The sequence below is a fragment of the Rhineura floridana genome, chromosome 20, assembly GCF_030035675.1.
Source record: "Rhineura floridana isolate rRhiFlo1 chromosome 20, rRhiFlo1.hap2, whole genome shotgun sequence".
Lineage (NCBI taxonomy): Eukaryota > Metazoa > Chordata > Lepidosauria > Squamata > Rhineuridae > Rhineura > Rhineura floridana.
Genome location: NC_084499.1, coordinates 13,485,765 through 13,511,605, shown reverse-complemented (window position 1 = coordinate 13,511,605; position 25,841 = coordinate 13,485,765). Strand labels below are relative to the sequence as shown.

At 46.6% G+C, this 25,841-nt stretch overlaps 1 protein-coding gene across 4 annotated transcripts in view; it reads left to right on the top strand.

The window, feature by feature from the left end:
* KCNT1 (potassium sodium-activated channel subfamily T member 1) overlaps positions 1-25,841 on the top strand; it is a 176,104-nt gene that overhangs the window by 136,873 nt on the left and 13,390 nt on the right. For all 4 annotated transcript variants that reach the window (XM_061604091.1, XM_061604089.1, XM_061604088.1 and 1 more), the window contains exons 16-28: positions 1,158-1,266; positions 4,149-4,298; positions 5,277-5,515; positions 10,744-10,960; positions 12,367-12,472; positions 13,096-13,268; positions 15,153-15,224; positions 16,001-16,135; positions 17,177-17,288; positions 18,294-18,395; positions 20,721-20,804; positions 23,006-23,134; positions 23,762-23,782. In XM_061604091.1, the coding sequence (XP_061460075.1) occupies positions 1,158-1,266; positions 4,149-4,298; positions 5,277-5,515; positions 10,744-10,960; positions 12,367-12,472; positions 13,096-13,268; positions 15,153-15,224; positions 16,001-16,135; positions 17,177-17,288; positions 18,294-18,395; positions 20,721-20,804; positions 23,006-23,134; positions 23,762-23,782 (1,649 nt within the window). The remainder of the gene's footprint in view (positions 1-1,157; positions 1,267-4,148; positions 4,299-5,276; positions 5,516-10,743; positions 10,961-12,366; positions 12,473-13,095; positions 13,269-15,152; positions 15,225-16,000; positions 16,136-17,176; positions 17,289-18,293; positions 18,396-20,720; positions 20,805-23,005; positions 23,135-23,761; positions 23,783-25,841) is intronic.

Here is a 25,841-nt window from a genome sequence, read left to right as displayed (position 1 = left end):
AATAATAATAACAACAACAACAACAATAACAACAACAATAATAATAATAAATTATCTACTATAACTTTGATGATGGATGGAGTGCAACAACATCTGGAGGGCCACAAATTTCCTGCTCCTAAATTCAAGGCGCCAGGACTTCTTGTGCATGCAGATTCCTGTTTTGTTCATAGTCTCGCCTCATCATGGTTTATGAAGTCTTTATGAAGTCATGGGTGCATGATACATCTGTTTTTCACTCTCATGAATGAAGGACACACAGTTCAGTGCAATCATGTGATTAAATTTTTCCAAGAATACAAAAGTGTTCATGAAAGAAAACAAAACCCCAGCCAATTGGTTGCCTAGCTTCAACTGGCCGCGGAAACTCCAGCACAACAGGGGTTCCGACCTGTTTAGCTGAAAATCTGCAAAGTGTCTGAAGCACTTTAAACACACACACACAGACACACACAATTATTTCCATAGGTTTCTTGCAAAGGCAGCAGTTGATAGAACAGGGGTTTGGCAGGTGAGAGGGCCTTGAGTGGGAAGGAAGGAAACTCTGAAATCATGGGCAAAATTTTGCAGGGTTGGAATTGGGAGGGATGGGAGAAAGATCCAATCCTTACCAAATCTTCACTTTTTGAAACAATATGCATATGGAAACACATTCAAAATTTCGCACTTTGAATTTGCAGGGTAGTTCTCCAGCCAAGTAATCTGTAAAAACAAATGCATATACTAGGGTAAAGTATGGCTATAAATGAATATAACTGTGGGGAAAAAACATACAATACCACATTCTGTTTGGGAAAATTGCTTTGCAAAAACGTGCACATTCGGCTAAGCTGCATGCAAACGTGTCTATTAGGAGAAATTTGCACTCAAACATGGATGCATTTTCAGGAGGCCTTTTCAAAGACAAAAATTAGCAAACAGGTGTGGAAAGGTGGAGAATTGAACTTCAGACTGGAAAAATGACAAACCGAGAGGAAAACATTTTCTCTCAACCCCAGAGATTTGCCCACCCCCAGAGCTGGGAGGGGCCTTCAACTATCTCCAGAGAAGCTCGAGGAAAGAGCCTTGGGAAAATGCCAGGTGCCTAGAAAAATGCAGCGGTGGCGGCTCCAAGCCCTGGGCTTTGGGAATAATTGCAAGGCCTTTCTCCATTTCAGATCACGTTGTGTGTGAAGAGGAATGTAAGTACGCCATGTTGGCTCTGAACTGTGTTTGCCCGGCGACCTCGACGCTCATCACCCTCCTTGTTCATACGTCCAGAGGGCAGTAAGTAACTGACTACTCAGTAAGGCCCCATGTGCACTAGACATGTAAAGCAGTACTATCCCACAAGGAACGGTCATGGCTCCTTGCCCCAAAGAATCCTGGGAAATGTCATTTGCGAAGGGTGCTGAGCGTTGTATGTTGTTGTTATGTGCCTTCAAGTCGATTACGCCTTATGGTGACCCTATGAATCAGCGACCTCCAATAGCATCTGTCGTGAACCACCCTGTTCAGATCTTGTAAGTTCAGGTCTGTGGCTTCCTTTATGGAATTAATCCATCTCTTCTTTGGCCTTCCTCTATTTCTACTCTCTTCTGTTTTTCCCAGCATTATTGTCTTTTCTAGTGAATCACGTCCTCTCATGATGTGTCCAAAGTATGATAACCTCAGTTTCATCATTTTCGCTTCTAGTGATAGTTCTGGTTTAATTTGTTCTAACACCCAATTATTTGTCTTTTTCACGGTCTGTGGTATGCGCAAAGCTCTCCTCCAACACCACATTTCAAATGATTTTTCTATTATCTGCTTTTTTCACTGGCCAACTTTCACAGACCTACAGTTTCCATAGTGGTTTAACAATCAATTCCTCTTACGGCATCATAGTGCTTTCAGTGTATAGTGCTCTCTCAGCAGTGGAGACAGGTGGCTCCGATGTTGGGGGTGTGAATCCGCTATGGTTTTTAGCCCAAACTTTCGAGGAGATTTGGTTTCAGCACCTTGGACAGCTGCTTGAAAGTTTGGACTAACACCCGGAACGGATTCACACCCCCACCAGCATCTCAGCCATCAGTCTCTGCTGCCTGCATACAAAGTGTGGTCTCTCTCCCTGAGCGCCGTCTCTTCCTTGCAAATGGGATGTTATGCCATCAAAGAGAAATAAAGCTTCTTACTGACATGATACTACGCTGTACTGCAAGCATCATTGAGTCCGCCAAGCTCTTAATAATAATGGAGGTGGGAAGCTGACGGCAGCTGGGAATGAAAAGGGTATTTGCCGGAGGAGCTGCCATCATTCTAAAGCTCACAGACCCTTGGGAAAAACCAGCGTTCTTATTCACAACACTATGAGTTCAGTGGCAGGATGTTTGATTCATGGACTCTCCAGCTCGATCTCTCTTGGTCACGCATTGCAAGCTTCGATAAAATATGTTTAGCGACTGGTTCTGTCGCTTGTCGTGAATAGTGACAGCTCGGGTGACTTCCCTCAATTTTTGGAGTCTTGGCTGGCTGGGCTTTGAGCAGCAGAAGAGCCAAAAGCAAATTATGAGGGCCGTACGTGGGTAGAGGGCTGGTGATGCACCCCTCGGTGTGCTTGGTCGCTGGCTTGTCTTTCTCCCTTGGCTTTTGGCTCAGTTTTCGGCAGGTGCTTTTGTCACCAGGCTCCTTTTCCACCCCCTTCAGGATCAGTGGCCTTCAGCTAGGAGATCTCTATGCACTGGTTCCCATTCTGTAAGCCAGAATCCTGTACAAGAATGGGCCCATTTCCTTACTTCAGGGGTGGGGAACCTCAGGCCTGGGGCCCGAATGTAGCAAAGGAGACCCCTGCAGAGAGCAGGACTGAACCTTCCACTCCATTCCCTGAAGGGAACTCTCCGGTGAAGCAGACCTTGCCCTGCCTTTGGACAGCCCCAGGTTGTTTCGGGTGGGCTGACCCAACCTTGGATGATCCGGGGCTATCTCAATCTGATCCAGCCAAAACCCAGATCAGGCTGACTTGATTCAGGATCCAGGCTTTGGCTGGACCTGGGGCACAGTCCTATTGAATGGTACCCACTTGTGACTGATAGCATTTGTTTTGTAGGGATTTTAAAAAACAAACCAAACGGGGCCCATCCTACAAACTAGCAGGAGGCTCAGTTGCCCAAGTGTGGGATCTGTACATAGCCAGAAGGGGCCATCCGCCCACAAGAGGGAGTTGTTAGCAGACTTGCAGACATACAAGGATGTTTTGGGGGGAAATCCCCTGGAAGAAGGGATGCCCAAAACAGTTGCATGAGAACAAAGCATGCTCAGTGGGCACAAAATGCTGACTGACAGTTGGGGGTGGGGAGAAAACGGGGGGCAAGTGAGAGAATGTAATGGAGTATCATAGAAAAGGGCGTGGCTGGCTGGCTGGCTGGAACCCTGAACAGGAACATTTCACACAGCAACATTTTGTTCCTGGTCCCTCTTGTTCAGGACATTTCCATCTGTTACAAAGTGAATGCACGCACACACACACACACACACACAGAGCACATGTGCAAAAGTAGCCACTGACACAAAGTAAATGTACGCAGTGGCCGGCAATAGAGACATTGCATGGGTCTTCTGCTGATGTGCTTCAGCCTGAGAGGAGGGACTTTAGCAACCTACACTACAGCCTTAGAATTGGGCGGAGGCTCTTTTTCAGCCCAAGGGATGCATTCCCTTGTGGGCAACCTTTGGGGGGACCACTTCATAGTTCATAGTTCATAGTTTATTCATAGTCACATGCCATTGATAGGCAGGGCCAGAAGCAAGAACAGATGGAACAACAAATGTAAATTTTAGCTTTGTACAGTTTCGACGTGCCCTTCCACACATCTCTCTATCCTCCACCCAGACAACCAAGAAGTACTGTCAGAGTTCAGGGATGCATTCCAACCAGGCAAAAAAGCTCAAGGCGCAAAGCAGGGCTAGCAAGGGCTGCGGCCTGGTGAGAGGTCCAAGGGCCAAATAGAGAAGACTGGAGGGCCGCACGTGGCTTCCGGGCCTGAGCATCCCTACCCTTGCCTTACAATAAAGGGGAGGGAGGAAAGGGAGAGGTCAACATAAATCAGAGGCACGCTGAGCACACGACGGATTCTGGCTTCGAATACATCACGTCTCCTAACAGGTGTTGTTGTTGTTCAATCTGCTTCCAGAGAGGGTCAGGAGTCGCCAGAGCAGTGGCAAAGGATGTACGGGCGCTGCTCGGGCAATGAGGTGTACCACATCCGGATGGGCGACAGCAAGTTCTTCATGGAGTACCAGGGGAAAAGCTTCACCTATGCCTCCTTCCATGCCCACAAAAAGTGAGCTGAAAAGTCAGATGATGGCGATGGGATGGTTTATTTTATGTACAGCTTTGGGGGCAAAATATGAATGCAGAAGACATTCTATCTATCTATATCTATATTTACATCTATCTATCTGTCTATATCTACATTTACATCCATCCATCCATCCAACCAACCACCCACTCTGGGTTTTACTCTGAGCTTTCCAGGAGCTGAAACACCTTGGACATATTCCAAGCTGGTGCTCCACCACTGAGCTATAAGAACATCAGAGGAACCTACTGGATCAGGACAATGGCCTATCTAGTCCAGCATCCTGTTCTCACAGTGGCCAACTAGCTGCCCAAGGGAAGACCCCGAGCAGGACCTGAGTGCAAGAGCACTCTCCCCTCCTGCGAATTCCAGCATTTGGAAACAAATTGCCTCCAGCTATGGAAGCAGAGCATAGCCATCATGGCTAATAGCCATTTATAGCCTTATCCTCCAAGAATTTGTCAAATGCTCTTTTAAAGCCATCCAGGTTGGTGGCCATCACTGCTTCTTGTGGGAGCGAATTCCATAATTTAACCCTGTGCTTTCTTTTGTCTGTCCTGAACCTTCCCACATTCAGCTTCATTGGAGACCCACAAGTTCTAGTGTTATGGGAGGGGGAGAAAACCTTTTCTCTATTCACTTTCTCCGGGCCATGCCTAATTTTACACACTTCTATCATGTCACCTCTGACTCACCTCTTCTCTAAATTAAAAAGTCCCAAATGCTGCAACTTTTCCTCCTAGGGGCATCGTGACATCCCCTTGATCGTTTTGGTTGCCCTTTTCCAAACCTTTTCTGAACCAGAACCTGTGCCCCTTCTCCCTTTGACCTTTCCAACAATTGACCAAGTCAGGCTGTAAATGGTGCAGGCAGGCGTGCAGACAATTTGGAACCTTCCCACTGTGCATCACTTGGATGTCGCGGCTGGTTTCATCAAGGCTGTCCTGGTGCTCCTTTCAGGTATGGAGTCTGCTTGATGGGCGTCAAGAGGGAGGAGAACAAGAGCATCCTCCTCAACCCAGGACCACGGCACATCCTGAGTGCCTCTGACACATGCTTCTACATCAACATCACGAAAGAGGAGAACTCGGCCTTCATCTTCAAGCAGGAAGAGAAGCAGAAGAAGAAAGGATTTGCAGGCCGGGGCATCTATGATGGACCATCAAGGTTGCCCGTCCATAGCATCATTGCCAGCATGGGTGAGTTGGCCTACCTCTTCTCAAGGTCGCATTGCAAAATAGCCCTAGACCTGGAGACTGAATGTGGCCCTCTGGGCCTCTCATCTGGCTCTCGAAACTCTCCTCAGACCACACCCTTCACTGGTCCTGTTTCACACAGTGTTTTTGCCTGGCTGGAACGTGCCCTTGATCATCAGTCATGCCTCCTGCTTGCCCGGATGAAGGACAGAAAGGGGTGTGTGTAGAAACTAGCCTACCGTACAAAGGTGAAAACTCACATTTGTTGCTCCGCCCACTTTTGCTTCTGGCACTGGTATGTGGCCTTCAGAAGGTTGCCAAGAAGGGAATGTGGCCTTCAGGCTATGGTCTGAAGGCACATGTGGCCAGCTCCCTGCTGAAGCTAAGCAGGGTCAGGTCTGGTCAGTGCCTGGACGGGAGACTGCCTGGGAACCATATGTAAGCCACCTTGGGTTTCAAACATGAAAAAGAAAGGCAGGGTAGAAATGTAATAAATAAAATAAATAATAAATAATAATAAAGTTTCCCTACCCCTGTTATGGGGCCTGTTGGACAGGAACTGGCCCTCAAGCTCGTGGAATGCTTGGGCAAGCTGGTTCTGCATCCTAAGGGCTCAGGCTACCAGGTCTGCAGTGAAACAGAACCCTGGCCCACACTGGGCCCCCCACAAAGCCACCCATTCATCATAACAGGTAGGCTAGTCCTTTCATCAACCGCTCCTATTTTCGTTCCAAATTTTAAATCCAGTCCTTCATTGTAAAAGCAGTATCGCGGCAGATCGCACCCTTTTGGTGTGCATTTCAACAAGCCTTTTAAGGAGAGACCTTATCCCAGTTTGCATCTGTGTTGGAGCGGCTTTTTATGATACTTGTAAAGTTGCTTTTTAAAGAAGATGTTTTTAAGATGTTTTGTTTTAATGTTTTTAGAGGTGTTTTGTCTTAATATGCTTGGGAGTCTTTTGTTTTCAAGACGTTTTGGAGTGTGTTTAGTGTTCTTGTATGCTGACCTGGGATCCTTCTGGGAGGAAGGGTGGGATATAAAATTAATCAATAAATATTATCATCTTAGCTGTTCATTCCTGCAATCATGAGGACTAGCAGCTTGGGGAGGGGGAGTTAAAAAATCAGACGGTCTCCATTCTGAAGCAGGGCATGCAAACCCTCACGCAGTAGTGTCAGGCAAAGCAGAAGCAGACTGTATCCCTTCTACTCCAAAGACACAGCCAACCACTCTGCATCTGGCAAACGGTGTCCCCATTTTCACTCCACCAGCCTTTTATCTTCCTGCTCCAGTTTATTGCCTTCATAGCACAATACCGATATATCTGCAAAGAGCCATTTGCTTGTTGCGCCGCACTGGGTCCTCAGAGGGCTGCTTTGTGCAAAAGATGAGAGTCAGAATGATTCATCTCCCAGAAAATGAGGCTGTGTTCAGCTGGCAATCCAAGGAGGGAAGGAAAAGCACTAGTTGCATAACTGTACTGTTCAAAGGTAATCAAAAAGGATAAAAGGCTGTGATGGCTGGTGCCCATTGGGACTGGTGGGGCGGAAGGCAGGGAGCCCAACAGCTGGTGGAACCAGAGCCAATGACAGGCAGAGCCAGCTCATTCTAGTTTTGCCCCCATCCTCCTCCCTGCTGAGTTCTACAAGGGACAATACTGAGACTTGGAAGAGGAAGTTGACAGCCAGGGTCACCCCGCAGGACTAGCTGTCAATAAGAAGGCAAGTGAGGGTTGGCTGAGGGCAGACTGAGGTTGGTGGGGCAGCGCCCCAGTCACCCTAATGGATCAGCCTCCACTGGGTGTCATAACTCACCGTCTAAATTTATTATTATTAGTTTGTGTATACACACAAAAAATTGATCACAAACTAATCGTATGCTGCAGTGAGGGCTGGCTGAAGGCAGGCTGAGGTTGGCAGGGCAGTACCACATTTGCCCCAATGAACCACCCTCCATTTGGAAGGCTGTGTGCTAAATCCAGGATAAGAAGCTCCATGCCTCTGGGTACCAGTTTCTGGGATCACGAGAGGGAGAGTGCTCTTGCGGTTAGGTCCTGCCAGCAGGCTTCCTATTGGGGCATCTGGTTGGCCGCTGTGAGGATGCTCACCAAGATGGGCCACTGGCCTGATCCAGCAAAGGCTTACGAATCCATAAGGTCTTCTGAATCTGTTCCCAGATAATTTTCCCCCCTTTGATGTCAGGCTTAGACATCCACAAAGTAGCCCCTGAATATTTGCTACGTAGAACTGAGCAGGGAAGAGGATGGGAAGAACCCTAGGATTCTGGCTGTGGCTCCACCTGCTGCTGGCCTCCCTGCATTCCGCCCCACTTGTCCCAAGGGCCACTAGCCAGCATGACTAGCTGCAGTTGCACTGGTACAGCCTCATCCTCCCTCGCTATTCATTTCTTCTCTAGCTGAAACGGCCCCTTGAAAACTTTCCAGGTCCGTGTCACGTTGCACGGGGCGAGCGCCACGGGTGAAATCCAAGAGGCCTATTTATGGCCATTCCTGAATCATCCCTCCCTTATGCAAGCTTGCGTGTCTTCCGCCCACACCGAAAGCTCGTCGTAAGGCTCTGTGTCTTCCCCTGCTCTCCTCTTTCAAATGGAGTCAAGGATTGTTCTCTCCACCATCCATCTCGCCTTCCTTGGGTTTAGCAATTAGAATCTGTCCTTTGAAGGGAGCCATGATTCACGCGACCCAGCAAAGGCATTAGCCATAACTCTAGGTGTGACGGGGCTCGTCACAGAGCTTTCTGTCAAAATATGATCCTGGTCATGAGGGTGGCCTTCTGACACATTGCAGAACAAAGAGCCCTCTGCATTTCCCACTAAGCAGATCTGTTTGAAATAGGGATGGAAAGGTCTGTCTGTCTTGGTCCTTTCAGTTTCTCATTTGTCCAATGTTAAATTGAGTTCTCTACATTTCTGCCGCAATCTGCCATTTTTTTTAAAATCCTCGTGAAAATTCTCTACCGTTTTAGTGCGAAATTTTGTAGGCTGTTTTGACAAAGCTACACATTTTTGCAAGCCATTTCTCATCGTTTCACGCTTTCTGGCATGTCCTTTTCATGCTTGTATTCATTTTTATGCACTCTGTCCCCTAACATATCCATTTTTGCAGATGTTGTTTAGTTGGCGGACTGCATCCCAAAGTTCTAAGAAATGCGAATTGCGAAGGATGGCTGTGTTTGGGTTCTCATATCGTTTCGGAAATTGCGAATTTGATAAATTCTGCTTGAAACTGAATCGAAATTCTCACCCATCCCTAACTTTGAAACACAAAGGCCAAACACACCCCAAACCCAGAAAGTCTTCCTGGCTGGAGATCCTAATGCTGTTGAATATGTAAAGAATGTGGGTGCCCCCCCCTTCAACATGGTTAGAGTGCTGGACAAGGGACCTGGGAGACCTGGGCTCAAATCCCGACTCAGACATGTTGACAATCACTGGGTGACCTTGAGCCAGTCATAGTGTCTTAGCCTTGCCTACCTCACAGGCTTATTGTGAGGATCAAACGGGGAGGGTGGAGACTGCTGGACACCACCTTGCGCTCCTTGGAAGCAAGGTGGGAACATAAATAATCAAATGTTCTAAAATGACTCAACTTGAGAGATTTTGTTTCCCTGTATTTAGTTCATAATTGATTGCATCGGTATCCGGTTGTAATTTACAAAAAAACCTTGTTGTGATATGGAGAGTCGATACCTGCAATGAAAACAAATAAAGTTTATTTTTAAAAAAGAATTAGGGCAAGAGGCCTTTTGCACTGAAGTTTTGGGAAAAAAACAATTTCAGGACACATTGGCTTGGATTGTTGTTGTTATGTGCCTTCAAGTCAATTTTGACGTATGGCGACCCTATGAATCAGCGACCTCCAATAACTTCTGTTATCGCATCTCTGTGCATCAGTCTCTGGGCTTCCTTTCGGCTTTGACCCAGCTGCGTCATTAGTCACAGCGCTACTTGTACTTGTCCTTTGTTCTTCCCCAGTAGCTCGCTGAGTGCCTTCTGACCTGGAGGGTCTCATCTTCCAGCACTATCTCGTGTTGCATTTTGGATACTCTGTTCATAGGGTTTTCGTAGTAAGAGATATTCAGAGGTGGCTTACCACTGCCTTCCTCTGAGTTTGGATGCATCTTAGTCTGGTGTCTCAGCTTTGACCATTCCACCTTGGGTGCCCCTGCTAGGAGCCTAGCTTCTTGGTCTGGACTCCTTGACGGCATTGCTCTCAGCTTCTTCAACACTCTCAGAACCCCTCACCACGTTAAGGTGTGCATCCTATAGGGATTTATTGAGTCAGACCATTAGTCCACCTAGCTCAGTATTGTCGACACTGACTGGCAGTGGCTCTCCCAGGTTTCTGGCAGGAGTCATTCCCAGCCCTACCTGGAGATGCTGCGGCTTGAACCCGAGACCTTCTGCATGCAAAGCAAGTGCTCTGCCACTGAGCAACAGCCCTTCTCTTTCAAAGGGGACCAGAGAAATCTTGATGGCTGTTAGTCATGACAGCTAAATAAAACCTCCATGTTTAGAGGCAGTGTACTTGTGAATGCCAGTTGCTGGAGAGCAGAATCAGAGGAGGGCTGTCACCTTTTAGTCCTGTTTGTGGGCTTCCTAGAGGCGTCTGTCAGAGAATATTGGACCAGATGGACCTTTAATCTGATCTAGAGGGACCTTTAATCTGATCCAGAAATCTACTGTATGTATTTCTTTTTGGGGGTTATTTTTAGGTCACCTCTCAAAGGCTCTAAAGGAGAGGGGTGGGGGGACTTCTTCAGCCCAAGGGCCATATTCCCGCCTGGGGAACCTTCTGAGGGCCACATGCCTGTGGTGGGCGGGGCCAGGGGCAAACATGGGTGAGGCAATTAATGTACATTTTGCCTTTGTGCAGTAGGGTAGTTTCTGCACACACTCACACACCTTCCTCAATCTGCTATCCAGAGAAGCATTATCAGAGAAGACATTCCAGCCAAGCAAACACACTGGAGGTGCAAAGCCAGGCCAGTGTGGGGTGTGGCCAGGGCAGAGTTCCGAGCGCCAGCCAGAGAGGCCTGGAGGGCTGCTTGTGGTCCCCAGAGCTGAAGATCGCCACAATACAGAGCAAAAATAGAAAATCAAAAGTGTAATTAAAAAAAAAACAACCGGTTTATGATATGTTCATATTACAGCTGATGTGCCTGTAGTAGCTGCTTCTGGTGCCTGATGCTGCCTCTGCCCTCTTGTTTCAGGTACAGTGGCCATGGACCTGCAAAACACAGAGTGCCGTCCCGTCAACAACAGCAAGCTCGCCTTGCCGGCAGAGAATGGTTCTGGGAAAAGGAGGCCCAGCATTGGGCCAGTCCTAGAGGTGGCTGACAGTTCTTCCCTCTTGCCATGTGACATGCTCAGTGACCAATCAGAGGACGAGATGACTCAGTCGGACGATGAAGGCCTCACTGTTATTGAGTTAGTGAGCTGTCAGTTCATATCCTTGTCTCAGGTTGGGTTCAAACTGCGAGGTGGTAAAGCTGGTTCCTGAATTGCACCACATCAGGAGGAAGGGTGTATGCCTGAATGTACCTCTCTTTCTCTTTTTTAAAAAAACTTCCTTACACACAGAAAATTAGCATGTCAAGAAGACAACGTCTAGCTTAACCTTCTTTCCAATATGTTAGTTTTGTATGCGAACACGAATTTTAATCCTGGGAAATGATCATGCGTTAGCATCTACCACCTTTAATCATAATCTGACCTCCTCCGTGTGTCTGACAAAGGACTGTTGTGGCTAATTGGATGGCATTAAAGGGCATTGAAGCTCATGGCCACCAGGTAGCACAATCACTTCACTGAATTCCACCATAAGGAACCTGCCAGGGGCTGTGACAAAAGGCAGAGAAATGCAGAGGCCTGTCTGGATAGCTGCCATAAGTCTAATCACTGAATTACAGATTCTCACCTGGGACCAGGTGCTTTCAAGCCCTTGAGGAACATCGCCTCAGCCGTACACCGAAATGCCAAGACTGCATGGCTTTTGGTGCGCAGCCGAGTGTCAAAAAAAGCCGCCAGGATGGTGTTCTGTGTATTGAAAGACACAGCAAGATTCCAGCCTGCTGTTCTGTAGAAGCTCTGCCATGCAAATTTATTATTATTTCCTGCACTAATGGCCCATTTGCATAAATTAACCTCCTATTAACAGTTTTCTGCTCCATTTCAGCTTTATTGCGGAGTGGCACATTTCTTACTTCGTTCCTTTCTGCCTAGATCTCGCTAGAGTGGCCACGAAGTGGATGAATATCCCCCCCCCCTTTTTTAAGATGGTGCCACAGTGCCATCGTCTGGACACATTTGTTATGGCTAAACAGTTTGGAGGGCTCCATAAACGATGCTTACAATTGATACAGGGCTGAGTGAAAATGTCTCTTTCTCCCGCTCTCCCAATTTTTGTGTCTCCACACGCAGGCTGTGAAAGGGGGTTGAGGCTATGAAAGGGGGGGGCAATGCATTTTCATTAGGACTTTGAAAAAAAATTAACATGCAAACTGATATGGAAATGCAAAGAATCGAATTTAAGACTGGAAAAAACAAGAAACAAATAGAGACCTAAATTGACAGATTGGCCCAACCCTACATGTGATTAACCTCGGGTATTCCAAAACCCTGGCCTAGATCAAGGTTCTAACACAGACGCTACAGAGGGCAAACTGAACTGGTGTTCTGTTTTGGGCTTTGGAAGCCTTAATGGGCTGGATGCCATCATTTTAGATGTCCTGGAATGCCCCCTTCTGAGGGGCATTTGGGGAAGGGGGAAAATTGTAGCCACCAAAAGAAGAATTGGTGGCCCAAATCTTGACTATTTCCCCCTTGTTCCACAGGTACGTGAAGGGCTACCCTCCCAATTCTCCCTACATCGGAAGCTCCCCCACTTTATGCCACCTGTTGCCCATTAAAGCTCCTTTCTGTTGTCTGCGCTTGGACAAGGTAAGAGTCCGTGGCATTTCTGAACAGGTTATTTCTCTTTCTGCCCTTTGGCGGGGGGTGCCAAGGTTAATTTAGAAGCAGCAACATGCAGCCTTCAGCTGGTAGGCATTAGTTGTGGAATTCCACTTCCTGAAAATCAGCTTCATTTTATTTCACTGTTACGTTTCTAGTCCATATGGTGGCAAAGATTCCCAGGCCACGCCTGCTGAAAGCTCAGAAACCTGAGAAAGGGTTAAATCATGAGTGGCAAACTTCTAGCTCTCTAGATCAGGGCTGGGAAACCTCCAGCCCACAGGCCTAATGAGGCCCTCTAAGCCATTTTGGCCAACCCAAGCCCACCTGCCCTACATGCATATGGAGCATATGTTCTGATCTACTCGTGGGGAAGTCCAACAACGTTGCGTCAAGGAAGCATTATCCCACACTTCACAGGGCGTTTTCCCATCCGTGTTGCACAAAGTCTGATCTCAGAATGGGGGAGGGGAGGAGTGGGCTCATCACGCCAGAGTGCCAGATCGACTGGCATTGTGCAACCCCAGCTGGCCGGCACGTGGCTGAACCTCACCCCAAAGTGGCAACAGTCCATGGAAGGGCCCATACAATGTTTCCCGGTGTCTTATCAGGGCTGCAGGCACAACAGTTATGAAGACGCCAAGGCCTACGGCTTTAAGAACAAGTTGATCATTGTGTCGGCCGAGACGGCCGGGAATGGCTTGTACAACTTCATCGTCCCGCTCCGTGCGTACTACCGGTCACGGAAGGAGTTAAACCCCATTGTGCTGTTGTTGGACAACAAGCAAGTACTTTTTTTCCTCATATTGGTTTCCCTCCACTCATATACACCCAGAGGCATACATCCAGTTGTGTTGTGGCAAATTCAGAAGTGCAAGATCCCTTCATGATAGTCACAGCCATGCCGCCTTACCGCCACACACCCCTTCTAAGATTGTGTAGCCTGCTAAGATGATAGAATAATTTTTTTTTCTGCCACTGGAATGAGATCCTTGTTAACACCTTCTCCTGCAACAACACATATCCCTAGGAGTGAATTAGCATGAATGAGGAGAGTATCAGGAACTGAGAAGAGTCTTCTCACCTCCTTTCACTCTGATTAGCTCCATTCAGCAGGAAAGGACAAGGCAGCATGTTAGAGGACTCTTCTCAGCAACTAATGCACTCCCCTTTCATGTGGATCGGCTCGTAGGATGCCGGAGACATAGGGACCCTGCTAGGAGCTGGCTCCCCAAAACATAAAGGGTCTAAGACCCTGGAAGACTACACCCCTGCATACACATAGGATTGTATCCAAGTAACACATTCAGACAGCGCAGCCTGGAAAGTTCACAAACATTTTGGCTCGTATTCAACTCAGTTCTACTGTGAACAGACCTGTTGAAATAAATGGATCTGTTAGTCATGTCCATTATTTTCAATGGGTCTATTCGGAGTAGGTCTAGCATTGGATTTAACCCATAGACACACCCTATATCAGAACTCTGTATTTCTTTAAAAAAACAATAACCCTGCAAACAGAAACCTAGACTATCAGGTGAAAGGTTCTACCTAAAGTTGGCCCTCGGAGAGCAATTGATCAACTCTGGGGCATGTTAAGAATGAGTAAGCAGCCTGCTCCGAAATTCTTCCTACTTAGATAGACTGCCCCTGCTAGTGTTCTATATTGCGTCAGCTCGAAAAAATGGTTGCGCAAACACTGATTGGCAGCAGCTCTTCAAGGTTTCAGGCAGGAGAAGGGCATTTTTAAAGGCATTGTTAGTGGGTGTCCATTTTTCATTAAATGGCTTGCACATGAAAGCCTCTCTACCATGTATAAGCCCTGATATTTGGATTGAGGTGAAAGTGGTTCAAACTAAAAAATAAAAACAGGGAGTGAATACAGCCTTGCAAATGCATTTACACAAGTTACTAGGCTAGCAAAATTCTTGCCTGCCCACCCACCAGTATTGACATGAATTAAAAGCAAATGAAAATTATAATGCTTATGATCCACACCCTGCTGCAGCAGAATTCTCCCCCCCCCAAAAAAAAGAACAAAGATCCAGAGAACCAGACATCACCGTATCCAGGGAGAGAGATCGTGTTAAAGAAATTTTTCAGAAAGACAGGTGGTTTGTAATAACCCTAAGAATTATTGTGTAACATGTCCCTATGTTCTACTATTTCTATTCCATTTTGCTAATATTGCACCCCTCTAGTGAGTGTTTCAGTGGCTTCCAATCTGAATTTGTCTCCTTGGTTCATGGGTTAAATTTTATGTGTCCGTTTGTGTTCACTGGGTGTCCAAAAGCTAGGACCGGGTGTCCATTTGGACACACAACTATTACTGAAAAATGGATTGGGCAGGAGTCTTTCCCAGCCTGCCTTGGGAAACTAGGGACCTCTGAGAGCAAACGATGTACTCTAACCCCGAGCTGCAGCACCCGTTGACAAGCAAAGGTTACAGGTGGAGGTGTATCGAGATGTGAAACTGGACAGTTACAAAGCCATGGAGGGCTTTGGAAGGAAGGATGGGGAGCTGGGAAAGGGGGGGAATCCTGTGCAGAGATTTAAGGTGGGATGTCATGTGGGCAGAGTGACAAGGAGGGCAAAATATTTGGGCAGCAGAGTCCCAGAAAGATGTGAGCTCTGGTGAAACCTGGGCTCATCCCGTCTCTTTTTGCAGGCCTGATCATCATTTCCTAGAAGCCATATGCTGTTTCCCAATGGTCTATTACATGGAAGGCACAATTGATAAGTAAGCATTTTTATTATTGTTTTGGTCCATGCCCCTAGGGTCCCCAGGGCAGTAAAGCTTCACAACCATGAGGGCTAGAAACTTAGAGATGTTTTACTTTCTTTTTTAAAAAATATTTTGTACTCAGCTCCATGAACAGCTGTGCCTTTGGACGTTCCTTGGGGTGGTTCCTCAACTTTCTACCTACAGACAGACACAAACCTTTTTTGCAGGCTGACCCATGAAATTTAAAGCACATGACTCCTACTGGGAGGAAGGGCAGGAGATAAATCTAAGAAAGAAAGAAAGAAAGAAAGAAAGAAAGAAAGAAAGAAAGAAAGAAAGAAAGAAAGAAAGGACTTCCCCCCCCAAAGAATCATGGGAACTATAGCCCCTCACAGAGCTACAGTTCCTAGCATCCTTAGCAAACTACAGTTCCCAGGATTCTTTAGGGGAAGTCATGTGCTTTAAATGTGCTTTAAACACCTTTGTTTAGAGTAAACGTGGAGCTAAGACACAGCAAGATCAAACAAGGGATGAGTGAAAACGACTTTCTGAAATGCTCTATTGAATCTGTGGGGTTGGAATTGGCAGGGGGTTTTCATTGACTATTCTCCAGGGTTGGGGTTGCAGTTCTCCAATAATTTGGGGGCAGAAAGATCTCAAACAAGAAAATTCTCAGAAAATTGCGGAGAATGTTCTTTTCTGAAACATTTCAGCCCTCGGCCATCAAAGCAGTTGGTTTCCTTTCCGACGGCCTCTAAACATTGCTTGTTTTGTGTATGCCTTCAATCTAGCCTCGACAGCTTGCTGCAGTGCGGGATCATTTATGCCGACAATTTGGTGGTGGTAGACAAGGAGAGCACCATGAGTGCCGAAGAGGATTACATGGCAGACGCCAAGACCATTGTCAACGTCCAGACCATGTTCAGGTGAGCCAAATTGCTTTGAAGGTGAAGCATCACTGCCCACAACTATCTTTCTTCCTCATTTTTTCAGCCCAAGGGCCACATTCCCTTTTGGACAACCTTCCGAGGGCCACCTGCCAGGGGTAGGCAGGGCCAGAGGCATCAGTGGATGAAGTAATTGAGACACATTTTGTTTGTACAGTAGGTGACTTCCAAAGCACATTACAGCCAGGCAAAAACATTGAAGTGGGGCCAGTGAGGGATGTGGCCTGGGGAGAGTTTTGGGGAGAGTTTGGAGGGCCGGACAGAGAGGCATGGAGGGCCGCATTTGGTTCTGCACTCCTGCTATCTCTCGCCTCCCAAAATGGAGAACTGGTTCCAGGTATTTCTTTTCATGTGACTAGGAATGGAAAGATCTATCTGTTTTGGTGCATCCATGCAAAACCCCACCTACACACAGATAGGGACTGGAGGAGAATCTCGATTCAATTCGCCTTTCGAGCCGAATTGATCCACTTCGCACTTTCCGAACCGTGAGAACTGAAACACAGCCACCTTCCAAAATGCGCACTTCTTCGGATCTTGCAATGCAGTTTGCCAGCCAGCATTTTCCAGCGCTTGCAGAAATGTGTACGGCAGGGGAAAGCATGCGTACAAATAAATATACGAGTGAAAAGAACACACAAAAAGGCATTCTGTGACGAGAAGTGTCTTGCAAAAATGTGTGCATTAGTCAAAACTCCCTGCAAAAATGTGTTTAGTAGGAGAAATTGTCAGTCAAATGCTGGAGAATTTTCATGAGGATTTTTTTTAAAATGCAAATTGCTGCAGAAATGTGGAGAACTGAATTTAAGACTTGAAAACTGAGAGAACTGAAATGAACAGATCCTCCATCCCTAACGTCCATCTCTAGTGGAGGGCTGTCGCCATATTCCCTGTTTCTGGGACTTCTCAGAAGCAACCAGCTGGCCAGTTGTCAGATGTCCTCACAGTCTGACGCAGCAGAGCGCTTCTCCTATTCATTAAGGCTAAGAGTAATGCATCTGGTTTTTATTTCCCTTCTAGGCTTTTCCCAAGCCTGAGCATCATTACAGAGCTGACACATCCATCCAACATGAGGTTCATGCAGTTCCGGGCAAAAGACAGCTATTCGCTGGCCCTTTCCAAACTAGAAAAGGTAACACAGGAATCTGTAGCTCTGGTTATTAAGGCTTGCGAAACTCTGGCTGGAATCCACCAAATTCAATGGGACTGACTTCTGAGTAGATATTGTACAGGACTGCACAGTTGATAAAGGGCGATGTCTGTTGATGATAGGGTATAAATCAGAGAGAGGGAGAGGGAGATTATATCCGACCCTACTCCATCAATTCCAGAGGGTCTACTCTGAGTAGGAGCGACATTGGACACGACCCTAGGGTCCTAATTTAAGGCACGGGGGGGGGGGGGAGAGAGAAAATAATAATGGCAAGTAGTCCAGCAGCCCTGGAAGTTGATGGGATGGGGAGGTCAGGGTTCAGAATTCAGGTGGTAGATTTGCTATGAACGGTTATTGAAGCCAAAACAATTTCAATCATAATAAAACTGCTTGGGTATCTCCAACATAATGTGAGGCCCTAAGCCGTGGCTTGCTTGGCTTGTTCCTAAATCCGGCACTGTGCAGGGCTCATGATGGAGCAGAATTTGGATTACGCTCTGCTTCTTTTCACGGGATAATCCTACAAAGTTTTGTGGACTGCCGTACCGCCACTTACAAAAGAAAACACAAAGGGCTCAAGCTTTGGAAAGTAGATGCATGCCTGTTCATGGTGCCAGCCAGCCAGCTAGCAATGCCCTCTCTAAGAAACTCCGTTCCATTCCTCCTTCCCCCCTAGTGTGTTGTTTACTATGGTCATTGAGCATGCTCAGTCTTCAACAGCCTGTTTTTGACCCCACCTTCAGATTTGATTGTTTCTAAAGATATTTTGTACATTTGCAAACCTTGGAGTGACCATGGTTGGAAACAGGGCACTGGGCTACATAGTCTCTTTAGTCTGATACAGCCTCCCTGCGCTCCTGCTGGGAGGAAGGGTGGGATATAAATCAAATAAGAAAGAAAGAAAGAAAGAAAGAAAGAAAGAAAGAAAGAAAGAAAGAATGCTGATATATGTTCCTCCCCCCACCATACTTGTCTTCCTCACAGAAAGAGCGAGAGAACGGCTCCAACTTGGCCTTCATGTTCCGACTTCCGTTTGCTGCCGGCAGAGTTTTCAGCATCAGCATGTTGGATACGCTTCTTTACCAGGTCAGAATGATGGGAAATAAGGGGGCAAGCATTCTTCGCAAAGCAAGAGTTCTTGGGCCCTTCTGAGGGACTAGCTGCTTTGATTCTAGCCTAGGTTTATGCAAACGGTTGCACTGAGTCTGTCAAGGCGGGGGGGAACCTGATCTGAGAGAGGAACGGTCTGACTCTCTAAATGCAGATGACATTATTTTATTTTAACAAAATGTATGCACTGTGTGATTACAATGAAACCTCTAAGCTGTGCGTGAGAAATATTAAAAAATTATCAATTTAGAAAACAGTTAAAAACAAGCAATGAAAACATTTTAAAGTTAACTGAAATTCTAACATCCTATATGACGTTCAGTGTGGGACAAGTGACGATGTTGCAACTGAAATGAAGGGGCGTTTGGAGGTGCAGCTGATTCGCAGTGCCTGCAAAGGGCTTCACAAGCGCCAGCAATCGACACCCATCCACCCTGACCATTGGCCATGCTGGCTGGGATTGATGGGAGTTGCAATCCAACAACCTCTAGAGGGGCCCAGGTTATTTATTTATTAAATTTATATCCCACCCTTCCCCCCAGTAGGAGCCTAGGGCAGCAAACAAAAACACTAAAACTTTAAAAACAGACTTTAAAATATATTAAAACAAAACATCTTTAAAAACATGTTTTTTTTTTTTAAAGCTTTTCCAACACAGACGCAGGCTGGGATAAGGTCTCTACTTAAAAGGCTTGTTGAAAGAGGAAGGTCAAAAAGATAACAGAGATGGCGCCTGTCTAATATTTAAGGGGAGGGATTTCCAAAGGGTCGGTGTCACTACAATAAAGGTCTGCTTCCTATGTTGTGCAGAACGGACCTCCTGATCAGATGGTATCTGCAGGAGGCCCTCAGCTGCAGAGCGCAGTGATCGACTGGGTATATAAGGGGTAAGATGGTCTTTCAGGTATCCTGGTCCCGAGCTGTATAGGGCTTTGTACACCAAAACTAGAACCATGAACTTGGCCTGGTAGGTAATGGGCAGCCAATGAGGAAGGTCATCCCTAAGGGCTGTCCCACAATGTAAAGAAAAGTTAGTCAATGTAGTATATGATTTGTAGCTGGGTGGACTGATAGAATCTCCATATGAGAAAGAAACAACCGTTCTCAAGGGGGGGGGGAAACACAATCGCTTTTAGGTTATTTATTTATTTATTTAATTTATATACCGCCCTAAGCCCAAGGGCTCTCTGGGCGGTGTACATAACAATAAAACAATCAGAAAATATATAAATACAATAATACAATGGAATCAAACCAAACAGACGTAAACAAAAATCAAAACAGCAGCAAAATACATCAATAAATATTAATAGTACACATTAAAATGCCTGGGAATATAAAAAGGTTTTCACCTGGCACCTTGTCAGTCACAAAGAAGCCCTCACTGTTCTGTCATACACAAGGCACAATGCGTCTTTTATTTATTTTTTATAAACATATTTATAAAATGCTATTTCGTTTTTTAAAAAAACACCACCAAAGCAGTTTATAACAAATTAACAGCATACAGAAAAACCATTTAAAAAAGAAAAGGTCAAATATTGTGAAAAGACATCTTAATTGCCTGTGTAAGCCTGGCAGAACAGAAAGGTTTTCAGAAAGCGTTTAAGGGTTAAGACAGAAGGTGCCTGCTTAACTTCTGTTGGCAGAACATTCCAGAGAAGTGGGCCGATGAAACACCGAAGGCTCAATTTTGTGTTAATGTTAAATGAGCCTCGCCAACTCGGACAACGACCACCAGTGCCACTCCTGCAGATAGTGCTTGCCACCTGCCATTTAAGTCCCTGGTTGTTGTTTTTAAAAATCTGTTCTTGGATTAATTGGAGGCATCTTCTTAATCAATTCAGCCAGCGTGGCGTAGTGGTTAGATTGTTGGACTACGACCTGGGAGACCAGGGTTCATATCCCCACACAGCCATGAAGGTCACTGGGTGACCTTGGGCCAGTCACTGCCTCTCAGCCTCAGAGGAAGGCAATGGCAAACCCCCTCTGAATACCGCTTACCATGAAAACCCTATTCTGAATGAATGAATGAATGAATGAAGTCTTTATTGTTCAGAGCCATAGGCTACCACAGTTAAACAGATATAAAAAGAAGATACAAAATACATATTAAAAACAGATCGTATTACAATAAAACACAGTTCAAACCCTATTCATAGGGTTGCCATAAGTCAGGAGCGACTTGAAGGCAGTCCACTTCCATTTTTAATCAATTCAAATGTTGATTGAAACTGGTGGATTAATGGATCCCTAGTACAAGCCAGCCCCCAACATTGTTCACAAATTCTTCCCTTGCAGTCGTTCGTGAAAGACTACATGATCACCATCACAAGATTGCTGCTGGGTCTAGACACCACCCCGGGGTCCGGCTACCTCTGTGCCGTAAGTCTTGAGTTTCCCCAACCAAACGGGGGAAATGCAGTGGTCTGGGTGGAATTTTCCCCCCACTTTAGGCCTGTGAGAGTGAGATAGGTCTACCTTCCAAATCATCCAGAGGAGGGCATCCAGGAGTCTAGGCACCAAATCATATGAGGAATGGTCAGGTTACCAGGAGACATGAATTTTGTCTTCACATATTTGAAGGGCTGTCACTCAGTAGATTGCTGGTGCTCACTAGGAATGGTAGGGTGGAAGGCAGGGAGACCAACAGCAGGTGGCGCCAGAGCCAATGACAGCCAGAGCCATTTAGGTCAAGTTTTGTCCCCATCCTCCTCCCTGCTGAGCAGGTGTGTAGTCATCTGAGGTCGCAGAGGGTCATAGTCCCCTTACTTTTTTGGGAGCAGGGTCCCAGCCAGGTTCCAATATACAAACCAGTCATCATGAAAGGGGACTGTGTTAGCTGTTGAGAACAGTTCTTGTTCTTTCGTGCCGATTGGAGCCAGAGTGAAAGGAGGTGGGTTGGCCGCTGAGAAGACTCTTCTCAGTAGCTAACACACAGCCTCCCCTTTCATGCTGGATGTCTGTTGCAGTGGAGGGTAGACTCGAAGAGGACATGGAGAGCAAGGGGGATGAGGAAAAGTGGAAAGGGGGCATGGTTATGAGGGGGCATGGCATGACTACCATGGAGGGAACCTGCACTTCTGAATCTGCCCCTATGCTACTGCTGCTGAGTTCTTTAAGGGCAACACAGAGACTAAGGAGGAGGACACTGGTAGGGAGGGCCACCTCCTGGATTGCTTGCAAGTCAGGAGGCAGGCAAGTGGGCTGGCTGCAGGCAGACTGAGATTGGTGGGGCACAGCCCCAGTTCCCCTAATGGACTAGCTTCCACCGGGAGCAGGCATTCCCTTTGTCAAGAGAGCAGGATTAGAACGAAGGGGTGGAAATTGCGGGGAAGCAGATTTTGCCTAAACATTAGGAGAAGCTTCCTAACAGTAAGAGTTGCTTGACAGCAAGACAGGCTGCCTGGGGAGGTGATGGGCTTTACATCTTTGATGGAGAGATTGAAGTAGAGGCTGGACAGCCCCCAGTCAAGGATGGTGTAGTTGCGTCCTGCATGGCAGAGCCTGCATTGAGCCCAGAGGGTGGACTAGATGACCACCAAGTTCCCTTCCACCACTATGATTCTATGCAGTCAGGTAGAAACCGATCTGGGGTGGTTTGCCTTTTTGGTTCAGAGCCTAGCGTTTTGGGGACTGAGACACTCGAAAGCCCTGGAAGTCCACTGCCCATCCGGGTCAAGAGTCTAAGTTTAGCTTAGGTCATGTGAAAACTTAAGAAAAGCCGTAGTGGCCTATCTAGTCCAGCATCCTGTTCTCACAGCAGCCAACCAGCTGCTCCAATGGGAAGCCCGCAAGGAGGACCTGAGCGCAAGAGCACCCTTCCCATTTGTGATTCCCATTCAGAGGCATACTGCTCCATGCCTCTCTGATTTATGCTTCCCCTAGTTATCTGGAACAGGCTGGTATAGCACAGTGGGGAGGAGAGCCTGGCTGGGAGTCCAGAGTCTGTGAGTTCAAATCCCTGCTCGTGTCTCCTGGGTGTCAAGGGCCAGCTAAAGGTCACCCCCACAGTGAGTGGCTCAGGGGTTACGTGCCCTGCCACCTGTGCAGCCGTGGGCACGCTGCATAGTCCCAAGGAGCCCAGTTACAGACAAGGAAAGGGCTGGCTTGTGCAGCTGTGGCAAGCTGAGCAGGCCCTAGCCAGCTGGGGAGGACTAGCCTCAGAGAGAGGCAATGGCCAACCCCCTCTGAATACCACTTACCATGAAAACCCTATTCATAGGGTCGCCATAAACCAGGATCGACTTGAAGGCAGTCCATTTCCATTTTTCAGTTATCTGGAAGGGCCATAGCGGAGTGGCAGAGCATCTATTTTGCATGCAGAAGGTCCCAGGTTCAATCTCTGACATCTCTAGCTAGGACTGGGAGAGGCTTTCTGACTGAAAACCATGGAGAGCCGCTGCCAATCGGTGTAGAGTGAGCTCGATGGACCATGGATCTGACTCCGTATAAGGCAGCTTCCTACATTCCAAGACCTGATGGTTGATGTGATCTTGTCAATGCAAAAAATCTAGTTCTGTCCCCCATTGTAAAAGAGTGCAAATGACTTTTTATTCCTTCTGTTTCCTTCCTTTATCGGATAGATGAAAATCACCGAGGATGACCTGTGGATCCGGACATACGGGCGTCTTTTCCAGAAGCTGTGTTCCTCGAGCGCAGAGATCCCCATTGGCATCTATAGGACCGAGTCCCACATGTTTTCCACCATGGATGTAAGAAGCCATGACAGAAACAGCCTGTTTGGCCCCCCCTTGGCCCTAATCTATCTTCAGCTATGCCAGTATACCCCTCTCTACTCTCAAATACGTTTCCCCCCTCCCCCACCTAGGGATCTGCAGCCAAAGAGTTAATTAAAAAAATAAGCATATAAAATTTACATCTGTCCTCAGCTACCTGCTCTTGTACGATACATCTTTCTTGGTTCTCTGAGATCCACAATTTTCCTTGCCCGCCTGTTCCATGCTTGAAAAAAATGTTTCCATCAGGCAAAAATGACATATGTGTATATTAGGAGAAGTTTGCCCCAAAATGCTGACAAATTCACAAACTGATACAGAAATGTGGAGAACTCAGAACCTGACAAAGGGAGAGAAACTGAAGTTTACAGATTTGCCCATCCCTAGTGACTAGGTGGAGCTCACAACTGACAGTCAGAGGGCCGATTTCAATCTGTTACAGATTTTCAAGTTGAGGAAGGGGTTGCAAAACTAAAACACTCATCACCCAAAGGTGCATGCTCTCTATGTTGCATTTCAGCAAAGGGATGCCAGGTCAAACCAATGACGTGCTTTTTCCAAATAACATGTCTCAAGAATTCCCTCTCTCTTTCCTCCCCCCAGCCTCACGACATCAGGACACAGGTGAGTACGGTTTCTGTCAAAAAAATATCCATTTGTCTTTAGGCTGAAAAAGTAAATGTAAGGCTCCAATTTTCCAACTAAAGGTAAAAGGATGCTTTCCTTTTTCTTTTGCACCTGGTGCATACTTGGCCCCTTTGCTTGTGACATTGCCTACTCAAAATCACACTCTGCATTTTGAGTTTCATCAGTATGGAATAAAACCTAGGTCTTAGCACTGTGCTTGCAATAAGAAGTGGGAGATGTGAACTGATATCTGCAGATGCTCCCAGGACAGAAAAAGTGGTCTTGCTCCAGCCATGCCCCCAATGGTTGGGGCTTCAGAACAATCCACCAGTCACAGATGGTGAAGCCTGGGCAGGGCCTGGTCTGAAGTAGGGATAGAGGAAAAAATTGATTCAGTTCTCATTTAAAGGCAAACTTAGGTAATTTGCACTTTCTGAAATAACATGTGAATGGAAACACAGCCATCCCTTGAAATTTGCACCTCTCCCAATTTTTAAGGCAGTTCTCTGGCCAAGTAATATATACAAAATGCATATACTATGTATGTCAAATGTGCCAATGCATTATATTAGGGAAAATTTATTTGCAAAAGTGTGTATATCTGCTATTCTATATTTGCCTAAGAATGTCATCATGCAGCAGTTCACTTGACCACCAACAGGTGGTGCTGCAAACTACAGAGTGAAAACAGATTTCTTAAAGCTGCTGGGCCAGTGGAGGATGGAGATGGAGGCAGGCAAGCATAAAAGGAGGGGGTGGATGGCTTTGGCAAGGGAGGATTAGTGGGAAGTAATCAGGGCTGACGAGTGACACAAGCAGGGGCACAGCCCCTAATTGGGCAAAATGTCATACAAAGATGTGTATATTAGGAGAAGTTCACACTAAAATGCTAATGAATTTTCATATATACATATGTGTGTGGAAGGGTGGAGAACTGAATTTAAGAATGAAAAATTAGGAAAGGAGACCCATCCCTAGTCCGTAGGCATATGACACAGCAGCCTCGAAGCTTGTCTGGTTCTGGTTGGTGATTGGATGGGAGACCAGCTAGTGGAATCCTCCTGGCTATTCACCCTGAGCTCCACAAGGGAAGAAAGGCCATCTCTAAAAATAGCACTAGATAAAATAAATGCCCTACACTGGGTGGGAAAAAAGTCAATTAAACTTCTGCAGAAACTAAAGCAGAATTCTGCAGCCTCCATAACTAATTCCAGTTTTGCCGTGGTTCTGTTTATTTGGCATAATTTATTCTGCAATGCTTACTAGTTGGCATAAATAAGTGGTTCCCAAACTGGTGTTTCTCACAGACCACTTGAAAACCACTGAGGGTCTGAATGATTTTTCTGTCTGTTGTGGCAATTGTAATTCCACAGAATTCAAACCGCAGTACAACCAAGTACAATGTGAGAAATAAAAATGAAATAAACAAACATGCAATGAAAAATCAATATAAGTATTCCATGCAACGGATGTGCCGTTTCCCATCTTCAACCGCAAATCTGCAGACACACCACAGACCACCTGATACCATGGACCACAGTTTGGGGACCCCGGGCGTAAATTATTCTGATTCAATGTGGTACAGGGAACTATGATGCCAAGGCACCAATGGTCTGCTAACCAGAAGTGTTTGTTCAACAACAATTTTGGCTTCAGCAGGCATTGGCTCAGGATATTTGACCATCTAGCCCAACATTGTCTTTTCTGGCTAGCAGCAGTTTTCTAGGTTCTCAGACAGAAAAAGGTCTTTCACATCATCTGATACATTTAACTGGAGGTGCTGGGGACTGAACCTTGGATATTCTATGTAAAGCAGGAGTGGAGAACCTCTGGCACTCGGGCCAAAGGTGGCCCTCCAGACCACTCTATCTGGCCCTTAGAATTCTCCACAGCCCCCACCCCTCACTGGCCCAGTTTCACACCCTCCTTGAAGCTGGTTGCTCCATGTCAGTGGGGCAGTGGAATCCGCTCCAGGTTTTAGTCTGAACTTTCAGGGAGCTCTCCAAGGCACCGAAACCTAGTGCCAGGCTTGAGAGGGTCCTTGAGCTCTGATCAT